Genomic DNA, 27,920 nt, shown 5'->3' on the forward strand with positions numbered 1-27,920 from the left:
GGGTGCTCCAGGCTATCAGCTATAGTCTAACAGCAGTATTATGCTGCACAATCAAAGAGACTGACTTTTAATAGGGGACTGACCGATTTTGGAGTTTTTCATGTAGAAATATTTTTCTTACACAATCAGGTTACTCCAGGGGGATGAGGCTTTAGTGAAACAAGCCAGGAAAACTACACCATGGAGATTTTTCTGCCAAGGCCTCTTTCTAGGGGCTGGAACTAGAAACTAGTGCATATCCTTTCTTATGAACATCATAGAAATGTAGGTTTGGAAGGGACCTTGAGAGGTCAGCCTCTTGTGCTGAGGCAGGACCAAATAAATCTCGACCATCCCTGACAGGTGTTTGTCGAACCTGTTCTTAAAAACCTCCAATGATGGGGATTCCTGTGGAAGCCTATTCCAGAGTTTAATTACTCCCATAGTTAAAAGTTTTTCCTAATATTAACCTAAATCTCCCTTGCTGCAGATTAAGCCCATTGTTTTTTGTCCTACCTTAGTGGATATGGAGAACAATTGATCACAGTTCTCCTTATAACAGCCCTTAACATATTTGAAGACTTATCAGGTCCCCCTAGTCTTTCTTCTTTTCTCGAGAATAAGACTTGTGAGCCTAAGGTATTGACATCCTTCCTCCTTGCTGGCTGGGATAAAACACTCATTTTCCATTAGCCAAGTAAGCACTTCGCTCCTTGCATTTGAAGCATCAGCAGTGTGCGTCTTTACACTGTTAGCTACTCTTTGTGGACCTTGATATTGATAATACAGCCATGCAAAGCACATGGGGGAGAGGAGGTTGGTTCCAGTACAAATACAGGAAGGAAAATAGCAGCCACAGCAAAGGACAAGATGAGTTGTATCTTCATTCTGAGGTAATCAAAGCTTGGTATACACAATGACTCAAGTCATAGAAGAGTCCCTGTCAACTGCATAAAAATCATACATACGGGGGGCTTGCTGTGCTTCAGCTTCAGGAATTGCCCTCTCACTAAGTTCATGTTTTGGTAGAAGACCTTAAGAGCTTTGGCAAATTCAGCATCATAGCTGGTCCGATGGTTGCACATCTGGTCAGCTTCCTTTGATGAGAGAGGCTGTTTGGTCATCTTAATTGCCCTTTTATTAGGAGACTTTAATTTCTTACCTAGAATGCAAAACAGGAGGGATTTTATTAGTTAATAATAAAACCTAGACTGACAGACACAAAATATTTCGTTCTGCATTTTTATATGGTCATTAGCTGAAAGTGATGAAATTTCATCCATATTCTCTCGTTGGAGAAAAAAATTCAGTGGCACATAAACTCTCAGCACCAACTGTTCCAGGAGGCTCTCACCACAGTACACCTTAACCATAACAGAAAAATGCAATTTGTGGCATGGTTTGTGTTTTGCACTGACTTTCATGGTGTCCTGTCTCCCACTTCTTCACTTTATCCTTAAGAGATGCATTTTCTTCCCTTAAAGCTCTGTTAATATCTCTAAGAAGCTCAGTCTCCTCTTCCAACTTCAGCAGCTTCAGGTAAAGTTCAGATATCTGGTTAGCTGTGCCCTATTAAAGAAAACATTTGAGTATCAATACCAGTAAGGATTTTTAGCTCTCAAGACCTTCTACAGATGGATGTAAGGTTTTATTGGAATCATGACCTACCCTGCATGGAAGCAGTTATGTACCACACACTGTTCATGCTATTGTGCAAACTAAGTTTGAGGAGCAATTTATACTTCAATCCACCTATCAATCAAAGAATCAATATTAATATGCCACCACTATGATATCAAAGGCCCGTGTACACATTTTACAGTTGCACCACATCTGCCCATACAAAATCCTAATCGCCACCACTGTTTGATTCAGCTGTTCACTGTTTTAATGTCAGATTTTTAAAAATAATCAGTGTCATTTGACCAAGAGCAATTATACCAGATCTTACAACACAAAGACTGTGCAAGTGTGTACAGAAAGACTGGCTCTCTAAGAGTGACTACAGTATGAAAGGTAGAAAGAGAAGCATTTAAGTAGGAACTTCAATGGTTTGCTTTTTAACTAATTAGGGACTATGTGACATCAATTTACTTTTTTAGAAAATCAAGTCCTGCAGGTCCTGCATTAAATGATCAAGAGGAAGCAAGAGAAATAAGATAGTTTTCCAATAAGAGCATTTGCTATGTGCCATCCTAAATAAATTGAAAGCAGAAAATAAAGAACACAGGTCTGTGTACAGCAAAGCACCTGTATGATTTACAGTTCTGTTACCCAGTCTACAGGGACGCTCACTTGCCTTTCATTTATTAACACTCTATGGATAATGATGCTGACCTCTTTTGAAAGCTGATGAGAAGTGCTCTGTAAGAGCTAGGTATTTATTATTCAAGTGGTCATTCATTTTCTTTAAACTGTAACTCAAACTGTTAATTTCTCCAGCTGAAATTATCATATATGACTAGCTAAAATAACTTTATTTTGCAACCAATTCATTTCAATGAGATTTTTATTAGCATAACAGGCTACACAAGTGTTGCCAGAGTGTAAAGAAGAGAGAGACCAGATTCCCAACTGCTCCAATGTCCTCTGAGGTTGCTAATAGTAGTGGCTAGAGGGGGTGCTATGCTGCCTATAGGAATTCTGAGGTCCTGCTTGTTTCCTTCTGGAACGTACAGGTCATGGTCTCCAGGGCTACTCTGCAGTCCCTTTCATGAATGGAGTGCCTCAGCAATCTTTGAATCAAAAAGTTAATTGCCTTCAAAAGGAAGGTTCTCAAGGGTGATGTGGACCTCCCTAGGCATTCTTGATACCTGGAACCAGGACGATCTTGTCACTGCCACAGATGTAGCCATGGTGCGTACCACCGTATCTGATGTGTCAAGTGCTGTTTGTAGGGAAGTATGAATTATCAGCTGCCCCTCATTCAATATAGATTTTAACTCATTCCTATGTTCAGGAGTAAGCCTGTCCATAAATTGAGACAGCATATCCCAGCGTAAATAGGTTTTGTGAGAAAGGTTTGGTAATTAGCTACTTGCATCTGGAGGCTGGCTGACTAAAACTTTATGTTGATGTACATCCAACTTTTTGGGGTCTTTCTCCCTATGTGTTGATTTTGGGAGGCCCTTGTGGTTTGGATTTCTCCTGGGCAGCTGCTACAAGAGATTCTGGTACTGGGTGAGAATAAATGTGTTCCAAGCCCTTGTCAGAGACTTGGCCTGCCTGCATCTTGGATATAGCTGCAGTCTATGCTGGAGTCTGCCACAGGTCTTTTGCAGGCTCCAACAGCCCTTGATTTACAGGCATGGCAAGGTGCAAAATGCCCAGCAGTTTGTGATTTATCTTGTACCACCTCCAACAATATGTTGAAAGACCCTGCAATGTATTTAATAAGATCCAGGAACACCTTAAAAAGTGCAAACTGGAGAAGAGGACAAGGGGGTCACTACACTGTTGCAGACGTGTAATCCACTCAGCACATCGAAGATGACGTGCACAAGCCCAGCACACTGAAACAGGAGAACTCTGCCTAGCAGTATCTGTAGGAGTGGCACTCGTGCTTTGTGGCCTTTACCCCTTCTTAGGCTATTTAAGGGCAATGCCACCCCAACCTCCTTCCCTCTGTTCTTTCTAAGCACCTGCAGCTGGAATCGGAGCTGTGTGTGGTATTTACCCCATGCTTTTCTATCTCAGATTTTGTTGTACATAGCTGAAAGTTACTTAGCTTAGTACTACCTTAGGTTTAGTTCTAGTAATTAGGATAGATTGTTATCCTCGTGCAATACCCTCTCCAAAGTTTTAACATTGTCCATTCCCAATATGACCCTCCAAATGATGCCTGTGGTGCTTGGGAGAAGTGCACATTAAAGAAAGGTGATCTATCTGCACAACAATCAAGAAAAGAACACAGGTGGTAAGGGACTTGCACTTCAAGCAGCACCTTATGGAGCAGGCCATGAGACCCCTACAATGCTGGGGATCTCCAGGACTGTCTGGCCCCTCTGGCAACTTCAGAACCAGAGTGAGCGGATGTTCCTTGGCCAGACTCTGATGTCTTCCCCAGGAGGGAGAGAGATCATTCTCCTTTCTTTGGTCCTCCAAGGAAAAGGCCTCACAAAATGGACTGCAACCACTCCAGAGCTCAGGAAGATTCTGCCTCCTCTTCCAAGAGTGCAGACTGATATTGTGATTCTTCTGGTACACAGGATGGAGCCGGAGCATTTACCTACTCTCAGGTACTGAGGTGGCATCAATTGGAAGCTGTACCATAAACTCCAGTACCATCCATGGGATGCCCGTTGAGTCCAGTACTGATTACATCAGCCCCAGCTCTTCCCACTCCATTGCCACAGTAGGCAGTATCAGATTTGCCTTGCCTCTCTGTTCCTGACTCCCCAGTTATTCAGGAGCATTCAGCTGATGGGATGACTTCTGTGTGGTCCTCAGTGCTGCCAGGATTGATTGCAGACTTGTCTCAACTGACTGCACCATAATCTGTATTGTCTAAGGCTCAGAGTGGGCAGCCAAGGTTGACCTCCTTATGGTAACAAAGGGGCCCTTTGGCACAATTACTATCTTCAGTACCAATGAGGACTGCAGGGTAGACCATGTCTACAAGATCGGTAACAACCCAGCCTTCGCTGTTGCCTTCTGTTTTGGTACCGTACCGAGTGGGAGTGTGATCCCATGTCAGTCCTCAAGGCATCGACTTCTGTATCTGCCTTGGTACTGATGCAACTGACGTATTGGGCATCGGACAAGGCTGGATGTTTGCTTGCTCCTCCTGCAGTGGCTCCCCCATTGCCTTTGGATGACTTGAGTGTTGGTCAGGATTGAGCTCGGGGACATTCCCCCCCTCTACCTTGGCTTTGAGACACCAGTATTGTAGATTGTCAAGACCTCCTATGGATCACAGTCAGTCCTGAGACTGTCACTGCTTCCGCCATATTCCTATCACCAATGTTTTGGAACCTGGGGGACATTCCTTGATCTGAACATTCGCAATCCTCAACACACTCCATGGCAAGGTCATCCAACCAGCCTGTGGTATCCCCTCCTTGCAGACTCGGATGGAGGCGGATTCCTCAGAGCAAGTTCAGTCTGATCCACGTGTACAGGGACCTCGACTGAGAGGTTCCAATGGCTCTGCTTATTTCATCTTCCGGGCACCGAACGAGACCGCAGTACTGGACTCTTCCTTTCCAGGGGCTGAGGATTTTAAGTTGCATCAGGATCTCCTGAAGTGAATGGCTTCAACACGAGTTTGTGCAGGAACATACCCACAAGCTGGAGGACATTCTGCAGTCCTCCTTATAAATGAAGCACTGTTAAAACCCGCAAAGAGTGCTTCTAATCTCATCTGGCCCCTAAAACTCTCTTGTACAACAGCAGCTAATGAGAGATCGTGGCAAGGAAGTCTATGCCTAAGGACAAGGATTCTATTCATGGTATTTCCTGATTTGCAAATCCAAGAGAGGATTGGGATCTATTCTTGATCTCTGGGGTCTCAACAGGTACAGCAAGTACATGAGATACCAAATGGTGACCCTAGCTACTATCCTATCAGCTTTGAATCATGACTGGTTTGTTGCTCTTGATCTTCAGGATGCTTATTTTCATGTGGCAATTTTCCTGAGCCACAGAAGTTTCTGAAATTTGTAGTCTCAGGGCAGCATTATCGTTACACAATGCTCCCTTTTGGTCTCTCCTTAGCTCCTTGGGTTTTTACCAAATGCATGGCTGTAGTAGCGACACTTCCCAGGAAGAGAGAAATACACGTCTTTCTCTACCTGGAAAACTGGGTCAAATCCAGAGATCAATTCCTTAATCATGTCTGGTTCACACAACATCTCTTCAATCGCTTGGGTCTGATCCTAAACAAAATCAACTTTAGTACCTATGCAAAAAAACTGAGTTCATTCGGCCCAACTAGATCATACAAGTTGGTGGGTATTTCTACCGAGTGAGCAATTTCACACAATTCATCATCTTGGTCTGTCCCTCCAGTCTCACCCTTCCCCTAGGTATCGTGTATGCCTGAAGTGGCTAGGTCATATTGTGGCAAGTACATATGTAGTCTGGAATGCGAGGCTGCGTCTTTGTCTTCTCCAGGCCTGGCTCAAGTTGGCATATTGCCCAAACTGTCAGTCATTGGGATGAGTTCCAGCTGAAGTCGAGCTATGTCCTTCCTTTCAGTGTCCAACAAGGCTTACAGAGAGCACTCCATTTAGGTGTGCCTTTCTAGCTTTTTGAGACCACTTGGAGAAGGAGTGACGTGTGGAACATCACTCAAATATGTCCCTCTCCTAATCAAAATAGGAAACTAGAGTGCCCATGATTAGGTGGTGTTGAAGCATCACTAGAGGGTGGTATCCTTCATGGAGGGGCCAAACAGCCAGCTGGCTTATTTTACAAATGGAGGATCACAGCCAAACTTGCTGTTAAAGGCTAGGAGAAGAACTTTGAGTGAGAAGACATTTTGTTGTCTAATGAAGTTTATAAGTTAAGTTTAGGCTCTAGAACGCATGTTATGATTTTATTTTATATGTAATCATTTGTTTCCAATATTTGTGCTTGCTCTCGTTCGGATCTCTGTTCTTTGTTAAATAAAATTCTTTTTTCCCCACTATAAACAAATCTGAGACCTTGTCTTCACTACAAAATTAAGTTGACTTTAGTTAGGTCCATGTAGAGCCACTGAAACAATTACTGCCAGGGTTCATGTCTACACTACGCCCCCTCTGTCGACGGCGCACGTCCTCACCAGGTGCGCTTCCACCGACTTAGCTGTGAGGGGCATTGTGGGACACTCGCTGCTGGAGCCTCCCACCCTGAGGACGACAGCCCAAGCTCTCAGCCCCATGGCCATTGTCATTAAATGGGTCTGCTAATATATCCCAGATTTTAAAAATTAGTTGAAACAAAACTACGTAACGGTGGTGCTTTCCAAAGCATTGTCTGAAGCAGGTCAGCAGCTAGAAGGCTGTGTACAGTAGCTCTTTGATTAAACTCATGAGTGGACAAGATGCGTTATCTATGACAGTGATTCTGTGCTGTACATATGGATCACTGCCTCTCATGAAATGCTGCATACTTCCAGGGCCCAATCCTACAATCTTTAATCACTAGAGTAGTCCCATTAAGGTCAAAGGACTACCTGCGTAAATAACTACTCAGACCTGGTCTACACTAAAAAAAAAAAAAAAAAAAAAAGGAAGTAAAAGCTTGCAGGTTCGTCAGATCCACTGATTTTATCAAAGAATGTTACTAATAATTTAAGTGGACTCACCAGACCAATATCCTTTGCAATCACAGTTTTTGGATTATCAACTATAATGGTACCCTCGCTTGTGACCATGTCTTGTAGGGAGTAGTCCAATTCAGCGCACCCTTCTGCATTGTGGGAAAGAGAGCCCAGTTAAGACTGTTGTCACATGCCTTCACTATTGTATCTGCGTTGTACATCAGTTGAAATATTTAGGGAGAAATAAAAATATTTCGCTCCAAGCTCTGACAAGTCTCTTGAATTTACACCAGTAATCTCCATTTTCTCAAACTTGCCTCCAACATATACCATTTGGATAACACATCTCACATCACACGTTTGATTCTTTTAAACACACACATCAACAATTAAACACTGAAAATTTCAGACACCAATTTCACAATTAGTGACATTAGAGTTCTAAATACGTGGGATACTGGGCTGTAAACCTACAGATTTTTAGGCCCCGTCTACAAGTACAATGCTGCAACGGCACAGTTACACTGATACAGCTGCTCCACTGCAGCACATCTGGGGAAGACGCTCTCCCCTGTTGGCGTAATAAAACCACCTCTGCAAGCAGCGGAAGCTTGTCAATGGGAGAAGTTCTCCCGCTGACGGAGCGCTTATGTCAGGGGTAACTTTTGTCCCTGAGGGGGTGGTTTTTTCACAAGGAAGATGTATTTGGGGAGACTTGGGACTGGAAAGGCTGTTGGGGTTACCCTGCAAAGAGTAACTAGGCTGGTGAAAGGCTTGTGGGATGGCTACTGGTGCCAGGGAACTGCACCACAGCTGCACAAAACATAGGCCCCCAAAGTTACCGGTCAGAATAGTCCCCAAAATGTCACAAGAACAGTAAAGATTTTTTGGGGAAAAATGTTATGAACTTTCATTCCCCTCTCCTGTTACCCATCCTCTTCTCTCTGCCCTTTTGTCATCCTTTTTGCCATTGAAAAATAGAAATTGCGGGGGAGAGAGGGGAGAGCATGAAAAGATGAATCAGATTCTGCCACGTTAGTCTGGAGCCACAGACGACTGTGAAGGCGCATGAATGAAAAATTCACGGAAGCCCACGACCCCCCCCTGACTTTTACTAAAAATATCTGTGGCAAAATGAGGAGCCCTGGGCAGCTGCGAGTGGAGCTCCCAGGGCCCCCTGCTGCCCGCGGTGGATCCGTTTTCCACTCCCAGCCTCTGCAGGGGACCCTGCAGCTCCCAGCCGGTGCTGGCTGAAGTCACGGAGGTCTTTGGCTAAATCACAGCCTTAGTCATAAGTCATGCCACAGCACCTCCAGGATGTCCTGACCTGATCCATTATACCAGAGATAACAGTGCAATCTAAGCACTCAAACCTCCGAGATTTAGGGCCCAATCATACTTCAAAAAGCGCTACATACAAGAACTGCTCGCTTCTGTGGCTTATTGGCATCCACGTTCAATCATCTTCTATTTTTAGGATGGACTGAACAACTTACTGGCTATGCTAGGGAACTATATCCATGCTAGGGAACAGTAACTGTCTTAGTTTATAACACTAGGCCTAGATCAAAACCTATCCTATAATATGTTCCCTAACAGTCAGGGAACTGTCACCCTGTCCACACGAATGCTAAACAATAATGTAAGAACACGGATGCTCTTAACAATGGTACCAGACTATGTTTCTACTTTTGCTTCTATCCGGCAAACCAGTCTGATGGGTTGACGCCTGCGTCCTGGAAAGTGTTTGCTGGAAAAAAATCACTAACTCTCATGAAAGTGAATATTAGTATTTACAAGCTGTCGTATTCATGCAGTCACACTTCAGACTCTGTTCCTCCCACCATGAAGAGTAGGGGACTGAGAGTAAGGACTAATGTCTAAGCCAGGACTACACAATATGTTTCCCATCTCTGACAATGAGTTGGTGTATGGCCTTGGGCAAGTTACTTAGCCTCTCCGTACTTCAGTGCTCTCACTTGTAAAATGAGGGTAATAATGCTTATCTACCTCAGAGGGGTGTTGTGAAACTTATTTCATTAATGTTTCTAAAGCAATGAGATTCTTAAATTTGAGATGCCACAGAGCTATTTAATAGAGGCTGCTTTAAGCATCAAATGATGTAAATGATTGGATCCTTCTTGGCTAGGTTGACATGCTCATTCTGAGATGGTTACGCCAAGCAAATTCTAATCAGTCTTTAAATACTGAACTAATATTGAATTAAAGCATCACAGTAATATAAGTGAGCATGCTCTGTCTTGCCATCAGGCAGTTTTATATTTGAAAACTATGTTAGAATATGGTTTGATTCTATTTACAACCCACAGCCATGAAGAACTATGCAAATTAAAAAGAATTATTATAAAGAAATACCTTGAAGCCCCCACAAGTCAACAATTAAAGCATTTTTTTGTAAATAATTTAAAAATTCATGGGATGCACTTAGGGCTGAGAAGTGGACTGTCTCTTCAATCTTAGCATTCATGTTTTTCCAGACAGGCTTGGTGTATAGAGAGTGTAGAAGATCATAAACTCTGTACCTAGGTGAATGAAACATTAACATAAAATGTAAATAACTGCCCAGTTCAGTATTTGGAAAGGTCAGCTACTTGAACAAAGAATATGTGAACAAAAGAATTATGGCAACATTTTGAGGTCAGCTGTTCTCTCTTGTTGAATAGAATGCTTTGTGCAGGCACTCACCAACCACGTTATGTGAAAATATTACTTCACTTGATTCATTTTCAGGGTTTATTTTGTTGACTGTAGCAGTTTGTCACTGAACATTCTGTCATCCTCTAAAAATGCATTTGCTTTAATGATACAAGATTTTATTTTGTATTATAGAGCTTAAAGTTTTCTCTCCTCCCAACCCCCACCAACCCACAGACGTGTTTTGCTCCCATTCACTGAGGAAATTCACCTTTGTTTGGAGCAAATGAGTTCAAATATTCCTGTTCAAGGCAGGGCTTACCCCTATTAACATGTCCTTTAAGAGGACAGCTGTGATTTTGAGCCTGTGACATTAAGTAGATCCTGCAGCTTAGAGATCTAACAGATGATAGTAGTTCATGCGATTTGGAAACTTCTGTTGGGATAACTATGAAACTGCTCTTGCTTTCACCAATGATTCCAACTGAACATACTGTGAAGGAAGCAGTGAACTAATGCAACCCCTCACCCTATCTGAATGCCCCGTTCAGTGACTTCTCTAAGCCATTTGACTCCAAGGCACTGTAAGATGTGAATCTGGAAATCAATTCTTCTTCCCAGCAATTCCAAAGGGTCAATGATCATATCATCCTCTCCGAAGGCTCTAAAAATGTAGGAATAAGGATATGACATGTCAAATCTGGCTCAGCTTTCACAGCAAATATATGACAGTGACATTAGTGAATGAATCAGGTCAGTGAGGAGGAGGCTGGGAACAGAGGAGAGGACAGCTGTTTACACACAAAGAGTCTGGTAACCACCTATGATAGGAAAGGAAACCATGTGGAAGGGACTGTATATTACAAATCTAGCTCATTTCCTTTGCTACTGGCTCTCCAAGATGGCAAGATTAGGAGATAGGCCTGGTATCCTTTGAAGGAGTGAGAGAGACAGGGATTAGGAGAAAACAAAGAGGTGGGGGGAAGGGAAGTGCAATAAAATCTTTGAAAGAGACACAGAATAGACCAAAAAAGCATAAAGTATAGAGGTAGGGAAGAGAAAGGGGCACACAAACACCTTCCAAAAACATTTTTCCACACTGTCTTTACAAAGAAACCAGTTTCCTAATTCAGTGGATTACAACTAAACAAAGATATTTGTTTAACCAACCTTATCAAGCTATAGAGCTTTCGGGTGGTACAATGTGAGGCTGAACCATGAAAGCAGACACAAGTTATCTTAGTACACGTTGACATGTAGTAAAGTAAAGCACACAAAGGCACTTTGTAAGAGAGCCCACATGGGGAGTTAGATTTGAGTAATTAGTGATGTGTAAATTCACACCTTAGCTTGCTGTGCACTAACTTCCCAAGCAGACAAGCACTGCAAGGAAGATTCTGCATTAATACTGACTCTTTTCCCCTTACTGGCCCTGGAATATAAACATCACTTAATATCTAGTGTAGACAGGGTTTAATGCCTTTACAAATGTGTTAGCTGGTCAAGGTCTACACTCGGGGCTAAGTGGTGTTTAAAATAGTGTTAATTAAAACATGCTACCAACACTTTTTTTTTTTTTAAACACTCCTTCCCCAGGCTAGAGAGGATCATCACCTGCCGCTCCCACTACTCTAAGCATTCCAGGTCAATTTGTGGTTTGGTCTGGCCTTCCGTGCGTTTGTTAAACTTCAATTACGGTGATGGAAAATCTGCTTACAAATAACCTTCAAACATCAGACAAAGCTGCCGTTCATGGGGTGGGGCTCTAAATGTAGTTGGTCACCTGATTTTTTGGAAACCCTTACCGTCCTTGACCTACAACTATCCAGAAGTGCCACTGCTTGAAAACTGACTAAAGCTTCACCTCTGTGGTAAAACCAGCTCTGCTTCCCACAGGGCAGAGCCACACAAACCACAGCTTGAAAATCACCGGTGCAAAATGTTTGTGTTTATTGTCTCTGTATCCCCCCAAACCTGTTTTATCTGGAGTATCACCACTGCCTTCTCCCACACAGTACTACTGCCTCCAGAGCTTCCCCACCGAAACATTTCCGAGACAGCTGAGCTCAGTGGCATACTACCTCATGTACGTAGGGTGCTTTGTAATAGTTTTTCAGTAGCAGGTAAAGTATGACAGAAGATAATGGGTAGTTACTCATTATACACTTTCTTTGTTCCTCTTTCCCAGAAGGTCCAACAAGACTTCACTTATTTACAATTTTAAAATCTTCCACTAAGGCCCTTCCTTACACAACCCATCTCCATCTGGCAAAGAAGTCTGGCAGCAGCTCCCTCTAGAGTTCATCAGTGTGGTTCTTTCACTTAGCTAGGGTAGGACCCTGGTAACAACTCAAGGGACTTCAACTTCCCAGGGGCTGAGCAGCTGTCATCGTAGCACCCAATCCCAGGGGGATCAGGACAGACCTGGACATCAATGGTACTGTCACATGGCATATTTTCCCCATGTGCTAATGTCTTTGGGTCAAATCCTGCTCCTGTTTATACCTGTGTAAACTTGTTCGAATTTCACATGGTCTTTATATTTTCCCCCATGTTTTTAGCCTCCATCTCCTACCAGACATATCACCCTGTGAAATTCCTGAATTGGATTTTTTTTTTAAAAGCGATCTTAGATAGGAGCTAGTTCAAATAAGGAACAGCAAACCTTTACCTTCCATCACTGGAACACGGAACTATATTTATAAGTAGAATAGCTTCTTCCATTCCTTCAGAGTTCAGAACTTCTGTTTGTTCTTCCAGCTTCATGCAGTAAGCAAGTGACTGAAGCCAAATGTGAGCAGATCCTAAATGAATGACCTCAACAGGATCCCAAAATGGGTCGCTGTCTTGGCCCACATACACATCCTCTCCATCTAAAAAATGCTGGTAAACCTCCTCCATTAGGAATTTCCTGTTGATGAACTTGGCCTTAGACCATACCCACACCTAGAGATACACAGGAAAGATGATAAAATAAACGGTCATGGGTAGAGCCCTACCAAATTCATGGTCCATTATGGTCAATTTCATGGCCATAGGATTTGAAAATTGGTACATTTCACATTTTCAGCTGTTTAAATCTGAACTGTCATGGTGTTGTAACTGTGGGGGTCTTGACCCAAAAGGGGATGGGGGGCTGCAAAGCTATTGGGGTGGGGGGGAGGTCATGGGATTGCCACCCTCACTTCTGTGCTGCCTTCAGAGCTGGACTCTGAAGGCAGCAATCACAGAGCTTCCTGCAGCCAGGTTCCCAGAGGTGGACATGGGTCTGATCTCCCCCATGCTGCTGGGAACACCCCAGCCAGGGCTCTTAGCTGCTAGTCCTGGCTCGCTTGGGAGGGACAAGACTTTCTCTTCCTCTGCACGGCTGCTCTTGGGTACCTCTGCAGAAAGGTCCGCACCTTACCCCACAACTCACTTCTTGCTCCCATCGTCCACAGCTGCAGGGGGAGAGGTACAGAGTGCCCTCCACCCCACCGATGCAATTATTAGCTTGTTTCAATAAGATAAAGAAAGGTCATGTGAACTTGACAGGATGTATTGATTGACACTTTACAGCAGCAACCACCACCAAGTCTCAACTCCCTGATTGGTAGATATGGGCATCAGAGTTTCGTAGGGAAGTGATCTCAATTGGTAGCCTCAAACTTGTGAACCATTGCCTTAAGTTAAAAAAAAAGTTCTGGTTTCAAATGTCATTAATTGAATGTCAGCCTGGAGCATCCAGCAACTTCATTCCCGGTCTCTGTGCTGAACACACCTGTCCGTGTTGAGACACTGCTCTCTTTGCATCTACGGAGTTGGTTGGAACGGTCAGACAGCGCCTAGCTAGCCTTGCAAGATGGGGGATTCTGCCTTCCGCCGAGTTCCAGAACTGTAGCACAGGCAAACTACAGTCTGCTTCTTTCACAATATTTTTGTAAGGAGGCATCTCCAGCTTACAATTCTTATGAAAGCCAGGAGCTGCATTAAGCGAGCTGAAATCCACCATCAACAGGTGCATTTGTGTGAGGTCAAAAATATGCACTGCTTTTAGGAACCTTGCTGCAGGTTGTTGAAAGTTTTGAGCCGTTTTTGCTACATCGCTTGACTCTTCCCCATAGCAGTAATATTGTCTGAGCTTCTTTGCCAGGCAAGAACACACCTGCTGAGCACTGGCATTTAACTCAGCATTGTCAGAGTGGATTTTGTTTGACTGTGCTCCAGCCCAGAAAAGTATGTCCATTACTTTGTGGTACGCTTGGTGGGTTCTGACACGTCGAGATTCAAACCAAGTGATTAAGTCCATGAGTCCTGTGGCATTTTTGGCAACAAACTGAACTTCCTCATTCAGCTGAGCATCATTTAGAAGGGTTGACAGTTCTGTTAAAACCTGCGTTATTGGAGTCAGCGTCCGCTCTTCTGAGACGAACTCGGAGTAGTACTTCAGGTGAGCTGCATGGTATTGTACAGGCCAAAACCGGGAATTCCAATGAGTAATCCTGGCTCTGGGGGAAGTGCAATTATTTCTTCCCCAATTTCAGTCGTGTTTGCAATGTGCTGCCTGTATCGAAGTTTGCGGCTAGGGCAGTGTCAAAAGATCTTTTAATGTAGCTGACCAGTTATCAACTTTACCAAACTAACATCCCCACAGCTCACTGACAAGAGAAATTATATGTGCATTACATGTTATATGGACAGCATTTGGCATTAGACCTTGGAGAACCGATTTTAAAAATTTCATCATGTAAGTTGCATTGTCACTCATGAAAGCAGATACTTTATTAAAGTTCACACTGTAATTTGGTTTTAATTAGCACTTGAGAAACTGTAGTGTAGTTAACAGCATCCAAATAAATGAAGTCAGCGAGCACTGTTAGCTTTCCTGTCTGTACATCTTCAGCCTTGTCAGAAATAAAATCAAAGAGACCATGCAGTACATAGTTGTCTTGCTCATCTGTGGACTCATCCAAAATAATTGCAAAATACTCACATGAGTTAATTTGACACCTTATCTCCTCAAAATGTGTAGCAAAAACCTTTGGAAGGTAGTTCTGTTGTAGCTTATTCGCATGTGGTAAGCAACCGGTATTTTGTACATTCTGTTGAATGAACTCATGCAACTTTGGGTGATCAAGTTTTTCCAATGGACTATTAGCACTTGCAAATGCAGCCACAAGTTCCATTCTAGCTAAATGACGGGTCTCAGAGCTCTCTGTCGTCGTCTTAGAAAGAGAAGAAATTGTGGGTTTTTTTTTTAAACTTTTGGTTTACCAGCAATGCGCCATCCCCAGCCCTCTTTCTGCTTTGATGGGTTTCCGAGTCTAAGTGGCACTGACCTATTGCCCGATGTGTGTGATCCAATGAAACACTGCAGCTTGTACAAAATAGTTGGTCACCACTGGCATGTAGAATTTGGCTTCCAAATTCTTCCACACGATCTGTTGCAGTAATCATTTGAGGTTCCTGATTTACTTTGCACTCTCATTTTACAGTAATTGCATGTGTCTTCTGGTAGGCAGTCAACTGAGATCACTACGCTACAAAACGTCTCCAATGTCCATATCTACCAAGCTCAAGTGAGTTGAGCCCTGAGTGGGATTTGCTGCTCTAAAGTGTCAATCAAAAAATTCTGACAAGTGCCTCACCTTTCTTTCTATTTTTATTGAAATAAGATGATAATTGCATGTGGAAAGGGGGGCAGTTCCCTGTACAATGTCCCCTCCCCAGGCAGCGGCAAAGGGAGGGGGACAGGAAGTGAGTGGAGAGAAGGGGGTCCGGAGCTATCTGTAGCCAGGAGAGCTGCCCTGCAGGGAAAGAGCAAGTCCTGTCCTGCCCCAGCCCTGCCCAGACTAACAGCTAGGAGCCCCCTGCTGGGGGGCTCCCAGCAGCACAGGGAAGATCGGACACAACTCCACAAGTCTCCTCCAGCTGCAGGAACCTCTGGGGTTGCTGCACAGTCCCAGGGAGCATCCTGCAGCAGAGGGAGGCACCTGGAAGTGGGTCAGGTCTGGTCTCCCCCTCCCAAGCAACTGTGCAGCCGGAGCTAGAAGCCCCCTTTGCTGGGGAGCTCCTAGGAACAAGGGGACATCAGATTTCATGGGGAAGAGTTTATTTCATGTCCCGTGATGCATTTTTCATGGCTGTGAAATTGGTAGGGCCCTAGTCACGGGGTTCTCACTTTGGTGCACTCAGATTTCCCAAATTCTTCAGGTAGCTTTACCAGTGACTATGTGCAACCCATAGGATGAACACCAGTAAGAGAAAGAGGACCTACAGGTCAGTGCACCAAATTCAGCCCTTCGGTATCTACAGTGACACACACTCTGGCTACCTTTCTAGTATTTAAATATAACACTCCTGTGAGCCATCATTCCACGTGCAGAGAAACAAGATGCTTTTAAAGGCAAGTAGAAAGCAACACAACCTGTGATCGCTTTATATTGTTCGTGTCAGATTTGAGCAAACAGAAAAGCTGGGAACCCTTTAAGAAGAAAAATTGCACTACATTCTACAACTGCAATAGTTTGAAAGGGGAGATGGGTTTTTCACTCTGTCATGGAAGACATACCAGATCAAAATAAGGATCACGTTATTGTGACACTCTATACCTGTAACCCACATATTCCTCATTTATATACAATTGTGAACTTGCATATAAAGCATGCCCTGTGCAGTATCAGGAGAAAGAACAATGACTTTCAACAGATCATAACCTATCTAAATATGGATATTATTAGTGCATATGAAATTATGAGATTGTGTTGTATGGTTGTCAGTAAAACATGCTGTAAGTTGGGGAATCGGCCAGATATTAGCTCCCCAGAGACAACAGCAAGGAAAGTAACCAACGCCCGGTCGGGTGTCAAACAACCCATCAACAGCCACAGTCCAGCAAGGAGAAAAGGAGTACTTGTGGCACCTTAGAGACTAGTTAGTTAGTCTCTAAGGTGCCACAAGTACTCCTTTTCTTTTTGCGAATACAGACTAACATGGCTGTTACTCTGAGTCCAGCAAGGGAGCTACAATTCAGTGACTCACCTGCATAAGGCCACAACAGAGGAATTGCTCAACCTTGCCTTCTCAGCATGATTCACAAGTGGCTCTGGGAGCATCCTGCACGCTAGCTGGGTGTGGGGCTCCACGTGCGGTTGTGCTGAGTGATCACAGCACCTGGAGGAGTTTGCTGCTTGTCACTAGCAAAGCTTTGAGAGAGACAGCCCAGGCTGGAGAGTTAAGCGGGCACAGCGGTCCCACAGTCCCAGGCTGCACCCCGGGGATCCCATCACAATTATAACATGCTCCTGTAATAAATCAGTTACAAATAGGGATGGACTCAAACCAGAATTCCCTAGTGCCTAAACTCTGGGATTAAAAATGTAAGAGATGTTCAAATCCTTCCCTTGACAATGACTATCCCAATGATAAAGGGTAAATGGAGACAGACAAGTCACTAAAATTTCAGTTTTGTAAAGAGAAAAATTAATAAGTGTCTCCTTTATTATATTAACCCTGTAGCTTTGTTCCATTCATCATCAAGCAGCCTGTGAACAGTTACAATCAAATTCTCCATCAGAGCGGATCTAGAGGATACATTGGTAAAAATTCCAACTGTCAGTGGACACTAGCATTCCTACTATTGACAGTGCTGACAAAAATGAACAAGTGCTACAGCAATGATGGGTGTTCATCAGAAAACCCTCAGCAGCATAGACACAGCTGTGATATGAGATTCTTTGGCCACTTCTCTCTGCATTTAAACTCTTTTTTAAGAAGATTTTGGTACCAAGTACTCATCTCTTAAATAGTTCAACAACATGAATTTCATCACCAGCTTCTCTGTTGCCGAATGCTGAAACAGAAACTAGAGCAAAAGTCTTAATGTAGCTAATTGAGAGTTCATTTTGATTTAAGTTGAAGGAAGGCTCAAAGTCGAATTAGGTGATGAAATTAGGGTGGGGTCTTGAGAAAGGAGTGCCTGTTGGCAGATCCAGGAATTTGTACTTGGAAAGAACATAAGAACGGCCATACTGGGTCAGACCAAAGGTCCACCTAGCCCAGTATCCTGTCTTCCGACAGTGGCCAATGCCAGGTGCCCCAGAGAACAGAATAGAACAGGCAATCAGCAAGTTATCCATCCCCTCTCGCCCATTCCCAGCTTCTTACAACAGCTTCAATATGAATAAGGAGTGTATGGTGGGGGGAAAGGGGAAGGTGGGTGGGAATGTGGGGTTGAAATAAACTGGAGGGTATAACCAAACTCCAGTGTTTAGAACCCAGCGGTCAGTGGTGACCCGTTTCCAGGCCTGGAGGAAGTGGGAAAGACGACTGGAAAAAACAGGGGTAACAGAAACTGGATCACGAGGAACTGGTATGCTGTCCTTGACAAACCCATCAACATGGGTGATTCAAGGTGCCCGCGTGACGCTGGGCCGATTGAGAAGGCCCCGTAGAGAAGGAGGAAGACGGGAATGACCTACACCCAGAACATTTGTTCCTATGCCTCCTATGATCACAACAATTCTGGTGTTTTCTTTTTGCGAATACAGACTAACACAGCTGTTACTCTGAAACCGGTGTGCGTAAAAACAGCCATGCTGCTGCAGCCTATATTGCTAGGCTGCAACTGGGACTGCAAGCCCAGGGACTTCAATGTTGCCTTGGTGTCTTTAACCCCATGGAGCCTGGTGTCTGTCGGCTCCGAAAAAAGCGAAGGTCCTTCAAATGGCAGATTTGGTATTCCCTGCTGGACTTCTTGGGGGAACCCTGCCACCTGTAACCACAAGCTCCTACGCATAGTCAGAGCTGTGGCCACAGACCTAGCCACTGAGTCCGCAGAGTCAAGGGCCACCTGCAAGGAGGCTCTGGCCACTGTTCTGCCCTCAGCCACCAGGGTGGAGTACTCCTGCTGACTATCCTGGGGAAGTCTGTCTCTGAATTTGTTCATTACCTCCCACATATTATAGTCATAGTGACTCAGCAGCCCTTGCTGGTTCGCTATCCTCAACTGGAGCCCCTGTGTCGAATGGGATTTTCTCCCGAGAAGATCTACCTTCTTGGGTTCCTTTGGCTTGGGGGTAGACCCCATCTGACCTTGGAGGTCCTTTTCGTTGGCAGCTTCCACCCCAAGGGACCCGAGAGGAGGATGAAAGAACAGAAACTCACAGCCCTTGGCAGGCACAAAGTGCTTCCTTTCTGTTCTCTTTGCTGTGGGAGGAACAGAGGCAGGAGTCTGCCAAAACAGCCTTAATCAGTCCCAAAATGGTATTGTGTAGGGGCAGGGCCACCTTAGCAGGGGCTGTGGCTGACAGAATATCCAGGAACCCATCTGAAGGTTCCTTGATGACCTCCGCCTGCAATCCAAGGTCAGAGGCCACTCTCTTTAACAGGTCTTGGTAGGCCTTTAAGTCCTCCTGTGGCAGGAAAGACCCTTTGAGTATGAGCTCGTCCTCTGGAGACTATGAGGAAGAGGCGTGCGCTGCCATAGCATCCCCTGCTGCCTCTTCCCTAGGTCCACCGACGTGGGTAATGGTATTGGTTCCGGTACCAGTCTCGGTACCAGGGAGCGGTCCCGGCTTCAGGGCTGGCCAGAGTGCTGGGATCTGCTCTGGCACTGGCCCTGGGGGTTGGCTCTGGGGTATCTCTGTGTGCTGCTATGGTCTCTGAGCGCACTGAGTAGGAGTGGTGTGAGTCGGTCCCTGGGCCTGGGGGAAGCCCCCACAGGTTCCAAGAAGGCCATTTCAGGGGTGCTGGACCCCATGGGCCCATACACCAAGTCTCTTGGGTCATTCCTGCTCCTAGAGCTCCCAATGGTAGCATTGCCTGTGGGGACTGGTGCGGAGCTTCCCTTTGGTGCTGACGTCTCAAATAATCAGATCCTGAAGGAGACTGTTCAGAGGACGACGACCTAGGTGACCACAGTGGGGCCGATCCTCCCAGTACCATGGAGGCATTTCTGGTGAGGCAATGAAGGGGGTTTTTCCCCTAGAGGCTGGTCTTGAAACTGGCTTAAAGGTGGTCAATGCCTCAATGCCACTGGGTGGTCCTGTGGGTGCCGCCTCCTGTGTCCTGGCCAGAGACATTAGCTCCTTAGCGGCAGCATAGGCTTCTGGGGTTGAAGGCACAGCAAACTGGGGTCCACTCGATGCTGACCCATCAGTTGGTCAAGCGCGACTGGAGTCTGTGCTGCTGGCACTGGTGTCTCTGCCAGCTGTTGTCGCGGTGCCAGGGAGGGAGAGTGGCCTGGCACAGGTCTCACTCTTCCCGCTGAGCTCGCTTGTCTGCCTTCGGTGCCGGCGAGCGAGTCTTCTCCCGGTGGCCCCAGTGCCGCTTCTTGGCCAGGAGGACCGTTGCCAAGAGCCCCTAGCCGCTGACGGCGCACTTTGCACTGATGCCGAAGTACTCAGTGCAGTCTGATCTTGGCTTTGAGGCAGGTCTGAGCGCTGCCTCCATAAATAGGACTTTCAGCCTTGCTGCGTACGGGGCTTAAATTCCCGGCAGATGTTGCAGCGCTCTTGTCTATGACCCTCTCCCAAACACTTGAGACAACTCAAATGAGGGGCACTAGTAGGCATAGGCTTGCCACACGAAGAGCACTGTTTAAACCCCGGTGGCAGAGGCATGCCACGGTACCAGGGGAGGGACAGACCGCCTCTAACCTAGAACTAACTAAACTACTACCCTATGAAACTACTTACAACGAAGGCACAGCGGAAAGCACTAAAAGCACTTTGCTCAAGGCAAAGGGGGAAGTTCCAACAGCTGCACAGGCGGTAAGAAGGAACTGAGGAGCGCAGGCTCGGTGGGAGTCCATTACACCAGCGCGATGAGTGTGCGACCCTGGGGGGGCCCCCTACGCCGAGCCTATGGATACCATGAGGGGAAAAACCTCGACAGCTGTTCTTGGGGCGCTTGCACACCTAAATCGGAGTGGATATGTGCAATCATTTGAAGAACAACCAGGGACACCGTGTAAGGGTGGGAAAAGTTATGTAAGTGTACAAATAAGAGAAAAAGCAGTAGGGGGACTGAGAAAGCTCCCTGTTTGTGACAGAGGGAGAGCAGAGCTTATTGCAGCGTACATTACAGTAAATGTCATGTGTAGCTTGCATCTTATTGATTCTCTCCAGTGAACTCTGCTACTAGCCCAAGACTATGATTAATGGCTCAGCTTCTTTACCTGGTTAGACATTTTGTTAGTCACTTTTACTATTACTTCCTTTTGCAGATCATAACCTCTGGAGTCAGATGATGCTAGATTTTTCACTTTCAGTTCCAACTTGAGCTCCTGTAAAGGAAAAAAGAATGTTTCTCAAGAGAATATAATATAGGACATTAGTATCCAAGTGTGGATTTAGCTAAACTTCATGAGACTATGTCACAATATGGTGCAACATAAAGGGCTAATATATTAAAGGATTACTATTAGAAGTTTTATTGGGTAGCATATCTCAAATACATTTACAGGAGACAGAAGTTAGAGAAATTCTAACAATGGATTAACTAACAACATCTGGAAGTTTAGTTCCCCTTCCCAGGGGAACTGTGGCATCTCCAACTTTGGAAATTCATCCAGATGTTGAAGACACCTCCTCAGCCTCACTTACTGCCACTCTGCTGTGTACTGCAGGCAGCCATTTTAGATCCACCTTTTATAGTGTAGCACATGAGTTACCGTCACCACTAGAGAGAAATCTGGTACTAACGTAGGAGTGGGTTTTGACCTTCCAATGAGTCATCTAACTAGCTCAAGTTCCTTCCTTTTGATGACCCTCTCCCCCCAACTGCACCGTCACAGGCTCTTAATCTTGGGTACAAACATTTGTCCCCTCTCAGGTGCTAGTATTCAAATGGAAAGCCTAGTAAAATAGCTTTCCCTCTCTCCCCTAACAACCAGAGGGAGGCTCCAGAGCTTCTAGGTCTCTTACTTGTTGGAAGAAGAAAAAAAAACTTAATAGGCTACTCCAATGCTGAATGCAAAGCTTGCCTGCTTTGGCACTTAATCCCGCAGCAACAGGGAGATTTTACTCAGTGAAAATCATGGCCAAGCTGCCATCGGTGCTGGTCACCCTAATGAGATCTACAGACAAACAGTGAATTGCTATAGATAAGGAAGGACTATTGGAGAGTTTCAGAGAGAGTGGAGAGACAGCATGGTACTTTACTAAACTTGAGGAATGAACTAAGGTTCAGGCAGGTTACTTTATTCAAGCATGCTGTGATGAAGCTTCTGAGTAGTGAGGAATCAGCAGAGGGCAGTGTGGAATTCTTTTTATCCAGTCTAAATTTTTCCTTGCTAAATTTCATGTCATTACTCTAACCTTTACCTCCTTACACAATCTAAACAATTCTTCTCCCGTTTTGGTATTTACACTCCTCAAATACTTGCAGTTTGTTATCTAATCCCCTCCTTAGTAATTGCTTAGCCAGGTTATACAGCACAAAAAACTTTATTTTCTCTAATATCCTGCATGCAAACTGTATTAGAAAAGGCTTTACTGAGTGTACTTAATACAGTTACAAGAAAACAACTGCACAGAGAGATTGATAGAAAAAAAATAATAATGTAGCTTAACTCTCTCCCCTGCCTGTCAGAGAGCTAGAAAGATGGGAGACAGAGAAAAGACCAGAACACTGGTGGGATGAAAGTGCTACAAGACTCTCACACTGTTTGTCTGCAGTGTTCCAGAGGCTAATCTATTAGTTTAAAAGAAAACTACAGCAGTAGCTGGGGAGGAAACGTGTATACTGCTACTTACCTTTTTCAACTCCTCGCTCATCTGATTTGCTTCTGCAACCAAAGGCATTAGCTTGATATAATCGTGGAATACTGCAAGAACACTAGGATCTGGTTTGCCATCCTTATGATTGACAACACCTTTAAGAAATGCAACATTCAATGTTAAACAGAGGAAGACGCTCCATTTTCAGGAAGAGTTTAAACTAGGGTTACTCACGGAGGGCAAATACTATCAGAGTGTGTGTGTGTGTGTGTAAAATATTCCCCAGAAACCTTTATATATTTTAATATGTACTCAAAATTTGATATGGTATCAATGACACGGCCATTCACCAGTCAGTTGGTCCTCATGTGCTTGCTAGAGATGAGTCACAGCTAAAAAGTCTGGACCCCGGATTTAGATTTTAAACACAAGAAGTCTGGATGGATGTTTGGATCTGGAGTTTTGCTTCAACCCATTATGAAGATTTGCAAAATTTGGTCGTGGAGTTGGGTACAGTTTTCCAGCTTCCCTAAATTTTATAGGTGTTACTGTTCAGAAATATTTTTGGTTTATCATCTTTTGGAGAGAGGCAGTGATAGTAGTAATTAATATACTGTATTATACAGTTCCTTATCTCCCAAATAATTTTACAACTATATGGAATCACTGCACTTTTCTCTGGAACTGAGCCACCTGAGATGTGAAACATAGCAGCTGTTCAATAACATACAGCAACCTGACAACAGTTTAGCACATGGAGTCGCATACAACAGTGTATTTGACTGAAACTGCAGGGAGCCATTTCTTTAAGAATGGTAAATTCCTACATTTACAAGTGCTTCTCAGGATTTCTCTGTTCTAATATCCACAAACCAAAATTTTGCCTTTGGGACTTGTAAGAGGGTGGGACTCACCCCTGCGGCACCTCCTGCTGGTCATTGGGAATTAGCTCTTTTCCAGCATGGAGCGCCCTCTGCAGGCTGCACAACTCTGCCCCCCAGTGTCCCTCACAGACCCCGGTGCCCCTTTCTCTGGGGTTCTGACCCCTGACAGTACCCCCACACTCTGCCTCTGGGTCTCCCCTTCCTGGGGAACCCCCAACCCACTATACGCACCTTGCCTCAGTCTGGGCTACTGCCAGTCATCACCAAGTCCCCACTCCCTGGAGCAGACTGCAGTGTAAAGGCCACTCATCATAGGCAAGGGGGGTTCAGACCTGCTGCTTTCCTCTGCCTCTCAGTACCTCTATGGGGCTTGGACGAGGCCCTACAGCCTGGGGAGTTGCCAGCCTGGAGCGCCCCCGCTCAGCCTGCTCCTTCCCCAGCCCTGCACCACCCTCAGTACCCTGTCAGGCAGGGAGCCACTCCTTGGGCCTCTGGCTCACAGTCTTTTTATACAGGCCAGCTGGGGCCTGATTGGGGCGTGGCCTAGCTGCAGCTGCTTCCCCAGTCAGCCATCCCCAGCCACAGCCCTTTCCAGGGTTGCTTTTAACCCCTTCTATTTTAGGAGTGGGGTAGCCACCCTGCTACAGGACTGAACAAGCACAAGTGTTACGTTTAAAAAAAAAAAAGTACGAACATTTCATTTTAAGGAAAGACCTTTTGCAGTGTGATCTCCTAGATGCACTGCAAGACAAATGTAATTATATAAGAAAGTGGGAGCAAGAAGAGGAAGACCAAATTTTAGGTGGGAGCTATTTGGAGAAGAGCAAGGAATAATTCCATTTCAGTAACAATATAAGAAAGTTACTATCAAGTTTTGTACCAGTAGTACACAACTCAGTAAGAACTGAAACAGTTTATCAAAACTAAGTACAGCTGATTGCAGGAGGAGTAGTGGAGCAAGGGGAAAGGTACACCACTTCTGGTGCTCCTGCCCACACGAAGCCTTCTGGAAGATAGCTATAGAAGAACACACATCATGGATTGCTCACTTGACAATCTTGACCTCTCAGGGAGCAATCTTGTGTGGACTTCTAGCCTGGGTGTTTAGGTTATTAAAAATAAACTGATCTAATTTCTTATGCCATGTCTGCACTGCAGCTGTGCTGATGTAGCGTAGTTGATTCCTATCTCGAAGGAAGGGTTTTTCCATGTAGGTACTCCACCTCTCCAAGAGGTGGTAGCTACGTCAACAGAACTTTAGTCTACAGTGAGTGCAAGGTCAACCTAACTCTAACCCATAGGGTGTGAGATTTTTCACAGCCCTGAGTGACAGCTAGGTAAACCCAAGTTTTAGGTGTTGACCAGGCCTTAGAAGCTGGTGATTGCTGCTTACTGGGGAAGTTTGATTTTTTTTTTTTTTAAATAAATACTTCAAGTACTTTTGAAATAACATGGGAAATCCTGGTGAGTAATAAATTGACATATACTTGAAATGAGAGATAATTCTGGGAGACATGACAGGCAATCAATTAACTTATTCTGAGAGACTATGCAAAAACTCAGAACATCTTTTGTTTATTTACAACTGTACAGTATAACCCCCCAAATATACACTAATGCTACAGGTGTTAGGTTTTAAAAACACGTACATGGATACTGGAGACAAAACATACATAATAAATATTGTTTTAATGAATGAATTAGCTTTCTCTGTGTATTAGAATAACTTTAAAAAATCTAAAATGGAAAACATTTACAAAATAGAAGAATTTGGGTAGGTAAAATGCGATTGGTAGGCTCTCATCTTTCCCATGAGGCAAAGTGCAGCATCAGGACCACATTAAGTCTAGCTGCAAAAAGGAAAGGTAGATTTAGAAGTACTCTCCTCACACCCCCATCCACCTCACAGAACTATGTTAGCTCAGTACACAAGCAGTAATGCTTACCAAGTTTATCTACACTGAAGCCCTCTGCTGCCGCCAGCTCTGACTGAAAGAAATCATAATCATATCTGACCAAGTCCTCATTGGTGCGTTCTGCAGGAAATCCAACATAAAGGTAAGCACTGTTTGATCCCAAAATAACACGATCCTGAAGATTAAAGTACATGGTGCTGGTTAAACTCAAGGATGTGATGTTTCTCACTTCAAGTGCTTTCTTTTTATGTGTTTGCTATCTGCAAACTGATATGCAGAAAGCTGCTATCCCATAAAGAAGGCGAAGGGACTGAAGAAATGTGCTATCTGAAAGGAGATAAGAGTGAATATCCAGTATTCTAAGGGCTAGGAAAGGAAGTACCCTAGGATAGCTAAGAATGACAACAGGGTAGTGACTGAACAAAGCACTCTAGAAATCATAACAGCAATAAACATGGCAATAGAAGTTGGGAGAAACTGTTTAACTTTTCAGCCTTACAGCATTTCTGTAATAGAAAAAAGCTCCTGCTCAGTACTTTACATGTCTACTACTTATTGCTTACCAGAGTAAAAATGAAACTAGATAACAACTACTTGATGCTTCCATGAGTAAGACATTACTTCTGGGGAAATTCTGCGTCATTGTGCAATGCAGAATTTTGCAGAAATTATTGTTGTGCATTTAGAATTTCCTTTCTCCCACAGAAATGGACTGCAGTGCTGCTGGTCGCCACTAGGGGCTGCTGGACCTGGCAGAGCTCAGCTCGCACATAGAAGACACTGCTGAGGGGAAAGGGAAGGAGCTAGAGGGTTTGTGTGCGTCTGTATTGTTACAGACATACTTGCTGACAAGTATTTTGAAAGAAATTACCAAAATAATTGAAACTGGTGTAATTATGTAGTGTTATTTTGACAAAATCTGCAGAATTTAGCAGAACTTTAAAATATTGTATGCTGAATTTTTCATTTTTTGGCACAGAATGCCCCCAGGAGTCAGACATGCATCTTAAACCATTAAACAACAGTGGTTAACATTCAGGTCTGTACTAAAAATACTAAGGTTAACGACATTCTTTTGACTTAAGCTTCAGTAGTAAAGAAAGGTTATTTATTTATAACTGGAGTTCTTCAAGATGGGCTTTGCATAGTTACACTTATGGGTACTGTGCCCCCTTGCGGCGGAACCCTCTTCTAGCAGTGTCAGCTAGAGCGCTTTCATGCCCCAGCTCCTCCCCTCAGCGTCCCAGTGCACTGAGGGTGAGACTATACAGGGGCATAACATGCTCTCCACCTCAGTTCCTTCCACCGCAAAGCCAGATACACAATCACGGGGACTCTGACAGAGGAGAAGGAGGGTGGGAAGTGAATATCCAGAGCCATTTTGAAGAATTCTGGTTACAGGTAAGAACTTTCATTTCTTTCTGAGTGGTTATGCATATTTCTAGACAGTCATTTCCCATTTTGTATTCGTGCAAGTGATTATTCCATCCTAAGGGTAGTACTTCGCATTTGTCCTTACTGAATTTCATCCCATTTAATTCAGACCATTTCTCCAGTTTGTCACTGTCATTTTGAATTTGAATCCTGTCCTCCAAAGCACTTGCAACCCTCTCCCATCTTAGTATCATCCACAAACATTATAAGTATACTCTCTATGGCATTATCCAAATCATTTATGAAGATATTGAATAGAACTGGACCCAGGATAGATACCTGTGGGATCCTACTCAATATGCCCTTCCAGCCTGACTGAACCACTTATAACTTCTCAGAATATGGTTTTCCAACCAGTTGTGTACCAACCTTACAGTAAGTTCATTTAAGCCAGTGGTTCTCAACCTATTTATCATTGTGGGCTGCATGCCACAGGTTGAGAATCACAGTGTGCTCCCCACAGAATCCCCCCCACAAACCCCTATGCCCAGCGCCTCCCACACAGAGACCCCATCCGCAAAGTGAGACCAGGAGTGGAGCTCCAAGTGGGGTGGGCTGGCAGCAGGGACCCTGGACACCACTGTGTGGGGCCCAGCGGCAGCCCCGACACTGGACCTGGCAGCTCTGGACCCCGCCAAGCCCCACCACATGGGACTGGCAGCCCCATACCCTGCTGAACCCCATCACGCAGGGCCGGCTGGTGATCCTGACCCCACTGTGCCGTGCCCTGCCGGGACGGGCAGCCCAGACTCTGTGGTGCTGAGTGGTCAGGCAGCCAGTAACCTGGATCTGCGTGGCCTGCGGCCTTTAGCACGCAGCTGTGGCCCAGCCATGTGCTAATTGGGCTGCACTCAGCCCGTGGGTTGAGAACTGTTGATTTAGGCTATATTTCTCTAGTTTTTTTATGAGAAGGTCAGGAGAGAGAATATCAAAACTCTTACTAGAGTCAAGATATATATTTCTTTTACTGCATCTCCCCATCCACAATGCTTGTTGCCTTGTCAAAGGAGGTTATCAGGTTGGTTTGACACATTGATGTTGACTGAACATGACTGCTCAAGTGCAGACAGAGTTACAGTCAGATCATCCATTCTGTCAGGTGAAG

At 44.7% G+C, this 27,920-nt stretch overlaps 1 protein-coding gene across 1 annotated transcript in view; it reads right to left on the minus strand.

Moving 5' to 3' along the window:
- LOC140908810 (kinesin-like protein KIF28) overlaps nucleotides 1–27,920 on the minus strand; it is a 62,415-nt gene that overhangs the window by 2,176 nt on the left and 32,319 nt on the right. Inside the window, exons 14-22 of the mRNA XM_073336682.1 lie at nucleotides 25,412–25,556; nucleotides 22,618–22,736; nucleotides 21,039–21,146; nucleotides 12,552–12,826; nucleotides 10,410–10,544; nucleotides 9,602–9,768; nucleotides 7,271–7,374; nucleotides 1,398–1,548; nucleotides 948–1,141 (exon numbers count right to left, since the gene is read on the minus strand). Coding sequence (XP_073192783.1) covers nucleotides 948–1,141; nucleotides 1,398–1,548; nucleotides 7,271–7,374; nucleotides 9,602–9,768; nucleotides 10,410–10,544; nucleotides 12,552–12,826; nucleotides 21,039–21,146; nucleotides 22,618–22,736; nucleotides 25,412–25,556 — 1,398 coding nt within the window. The remainder of the gene's footprint in view (nucleotides 1–947; nucleotides 1,142–1,397; nucleotides 1,549–7,270; nucleotides 7,375–9,601; nucleotides 9,769–10,409; nucleotides 10,545–12,551; nucleotides 12,827–21,038; nucleotides 21,147–22,617; nucleotides 22,737–25,411; nucleotides 25,557–27,920) is intronic.

The sequence above is a fragment of the Lepidochelys kempii genome, chromosome 3, assembly GCF_965140265.1.
Source record: "Lepidochelys kempii isolate rLepKem1 chromosome 3, rLepKem1.hap2, whole genome shotgun sequence".
Classification (NCBI taxonomy): Eukaryota; Metazoa; Chordata; order Testudines; family Cheloniidae; genus Lepidochelys; species Lepidochelys kempii.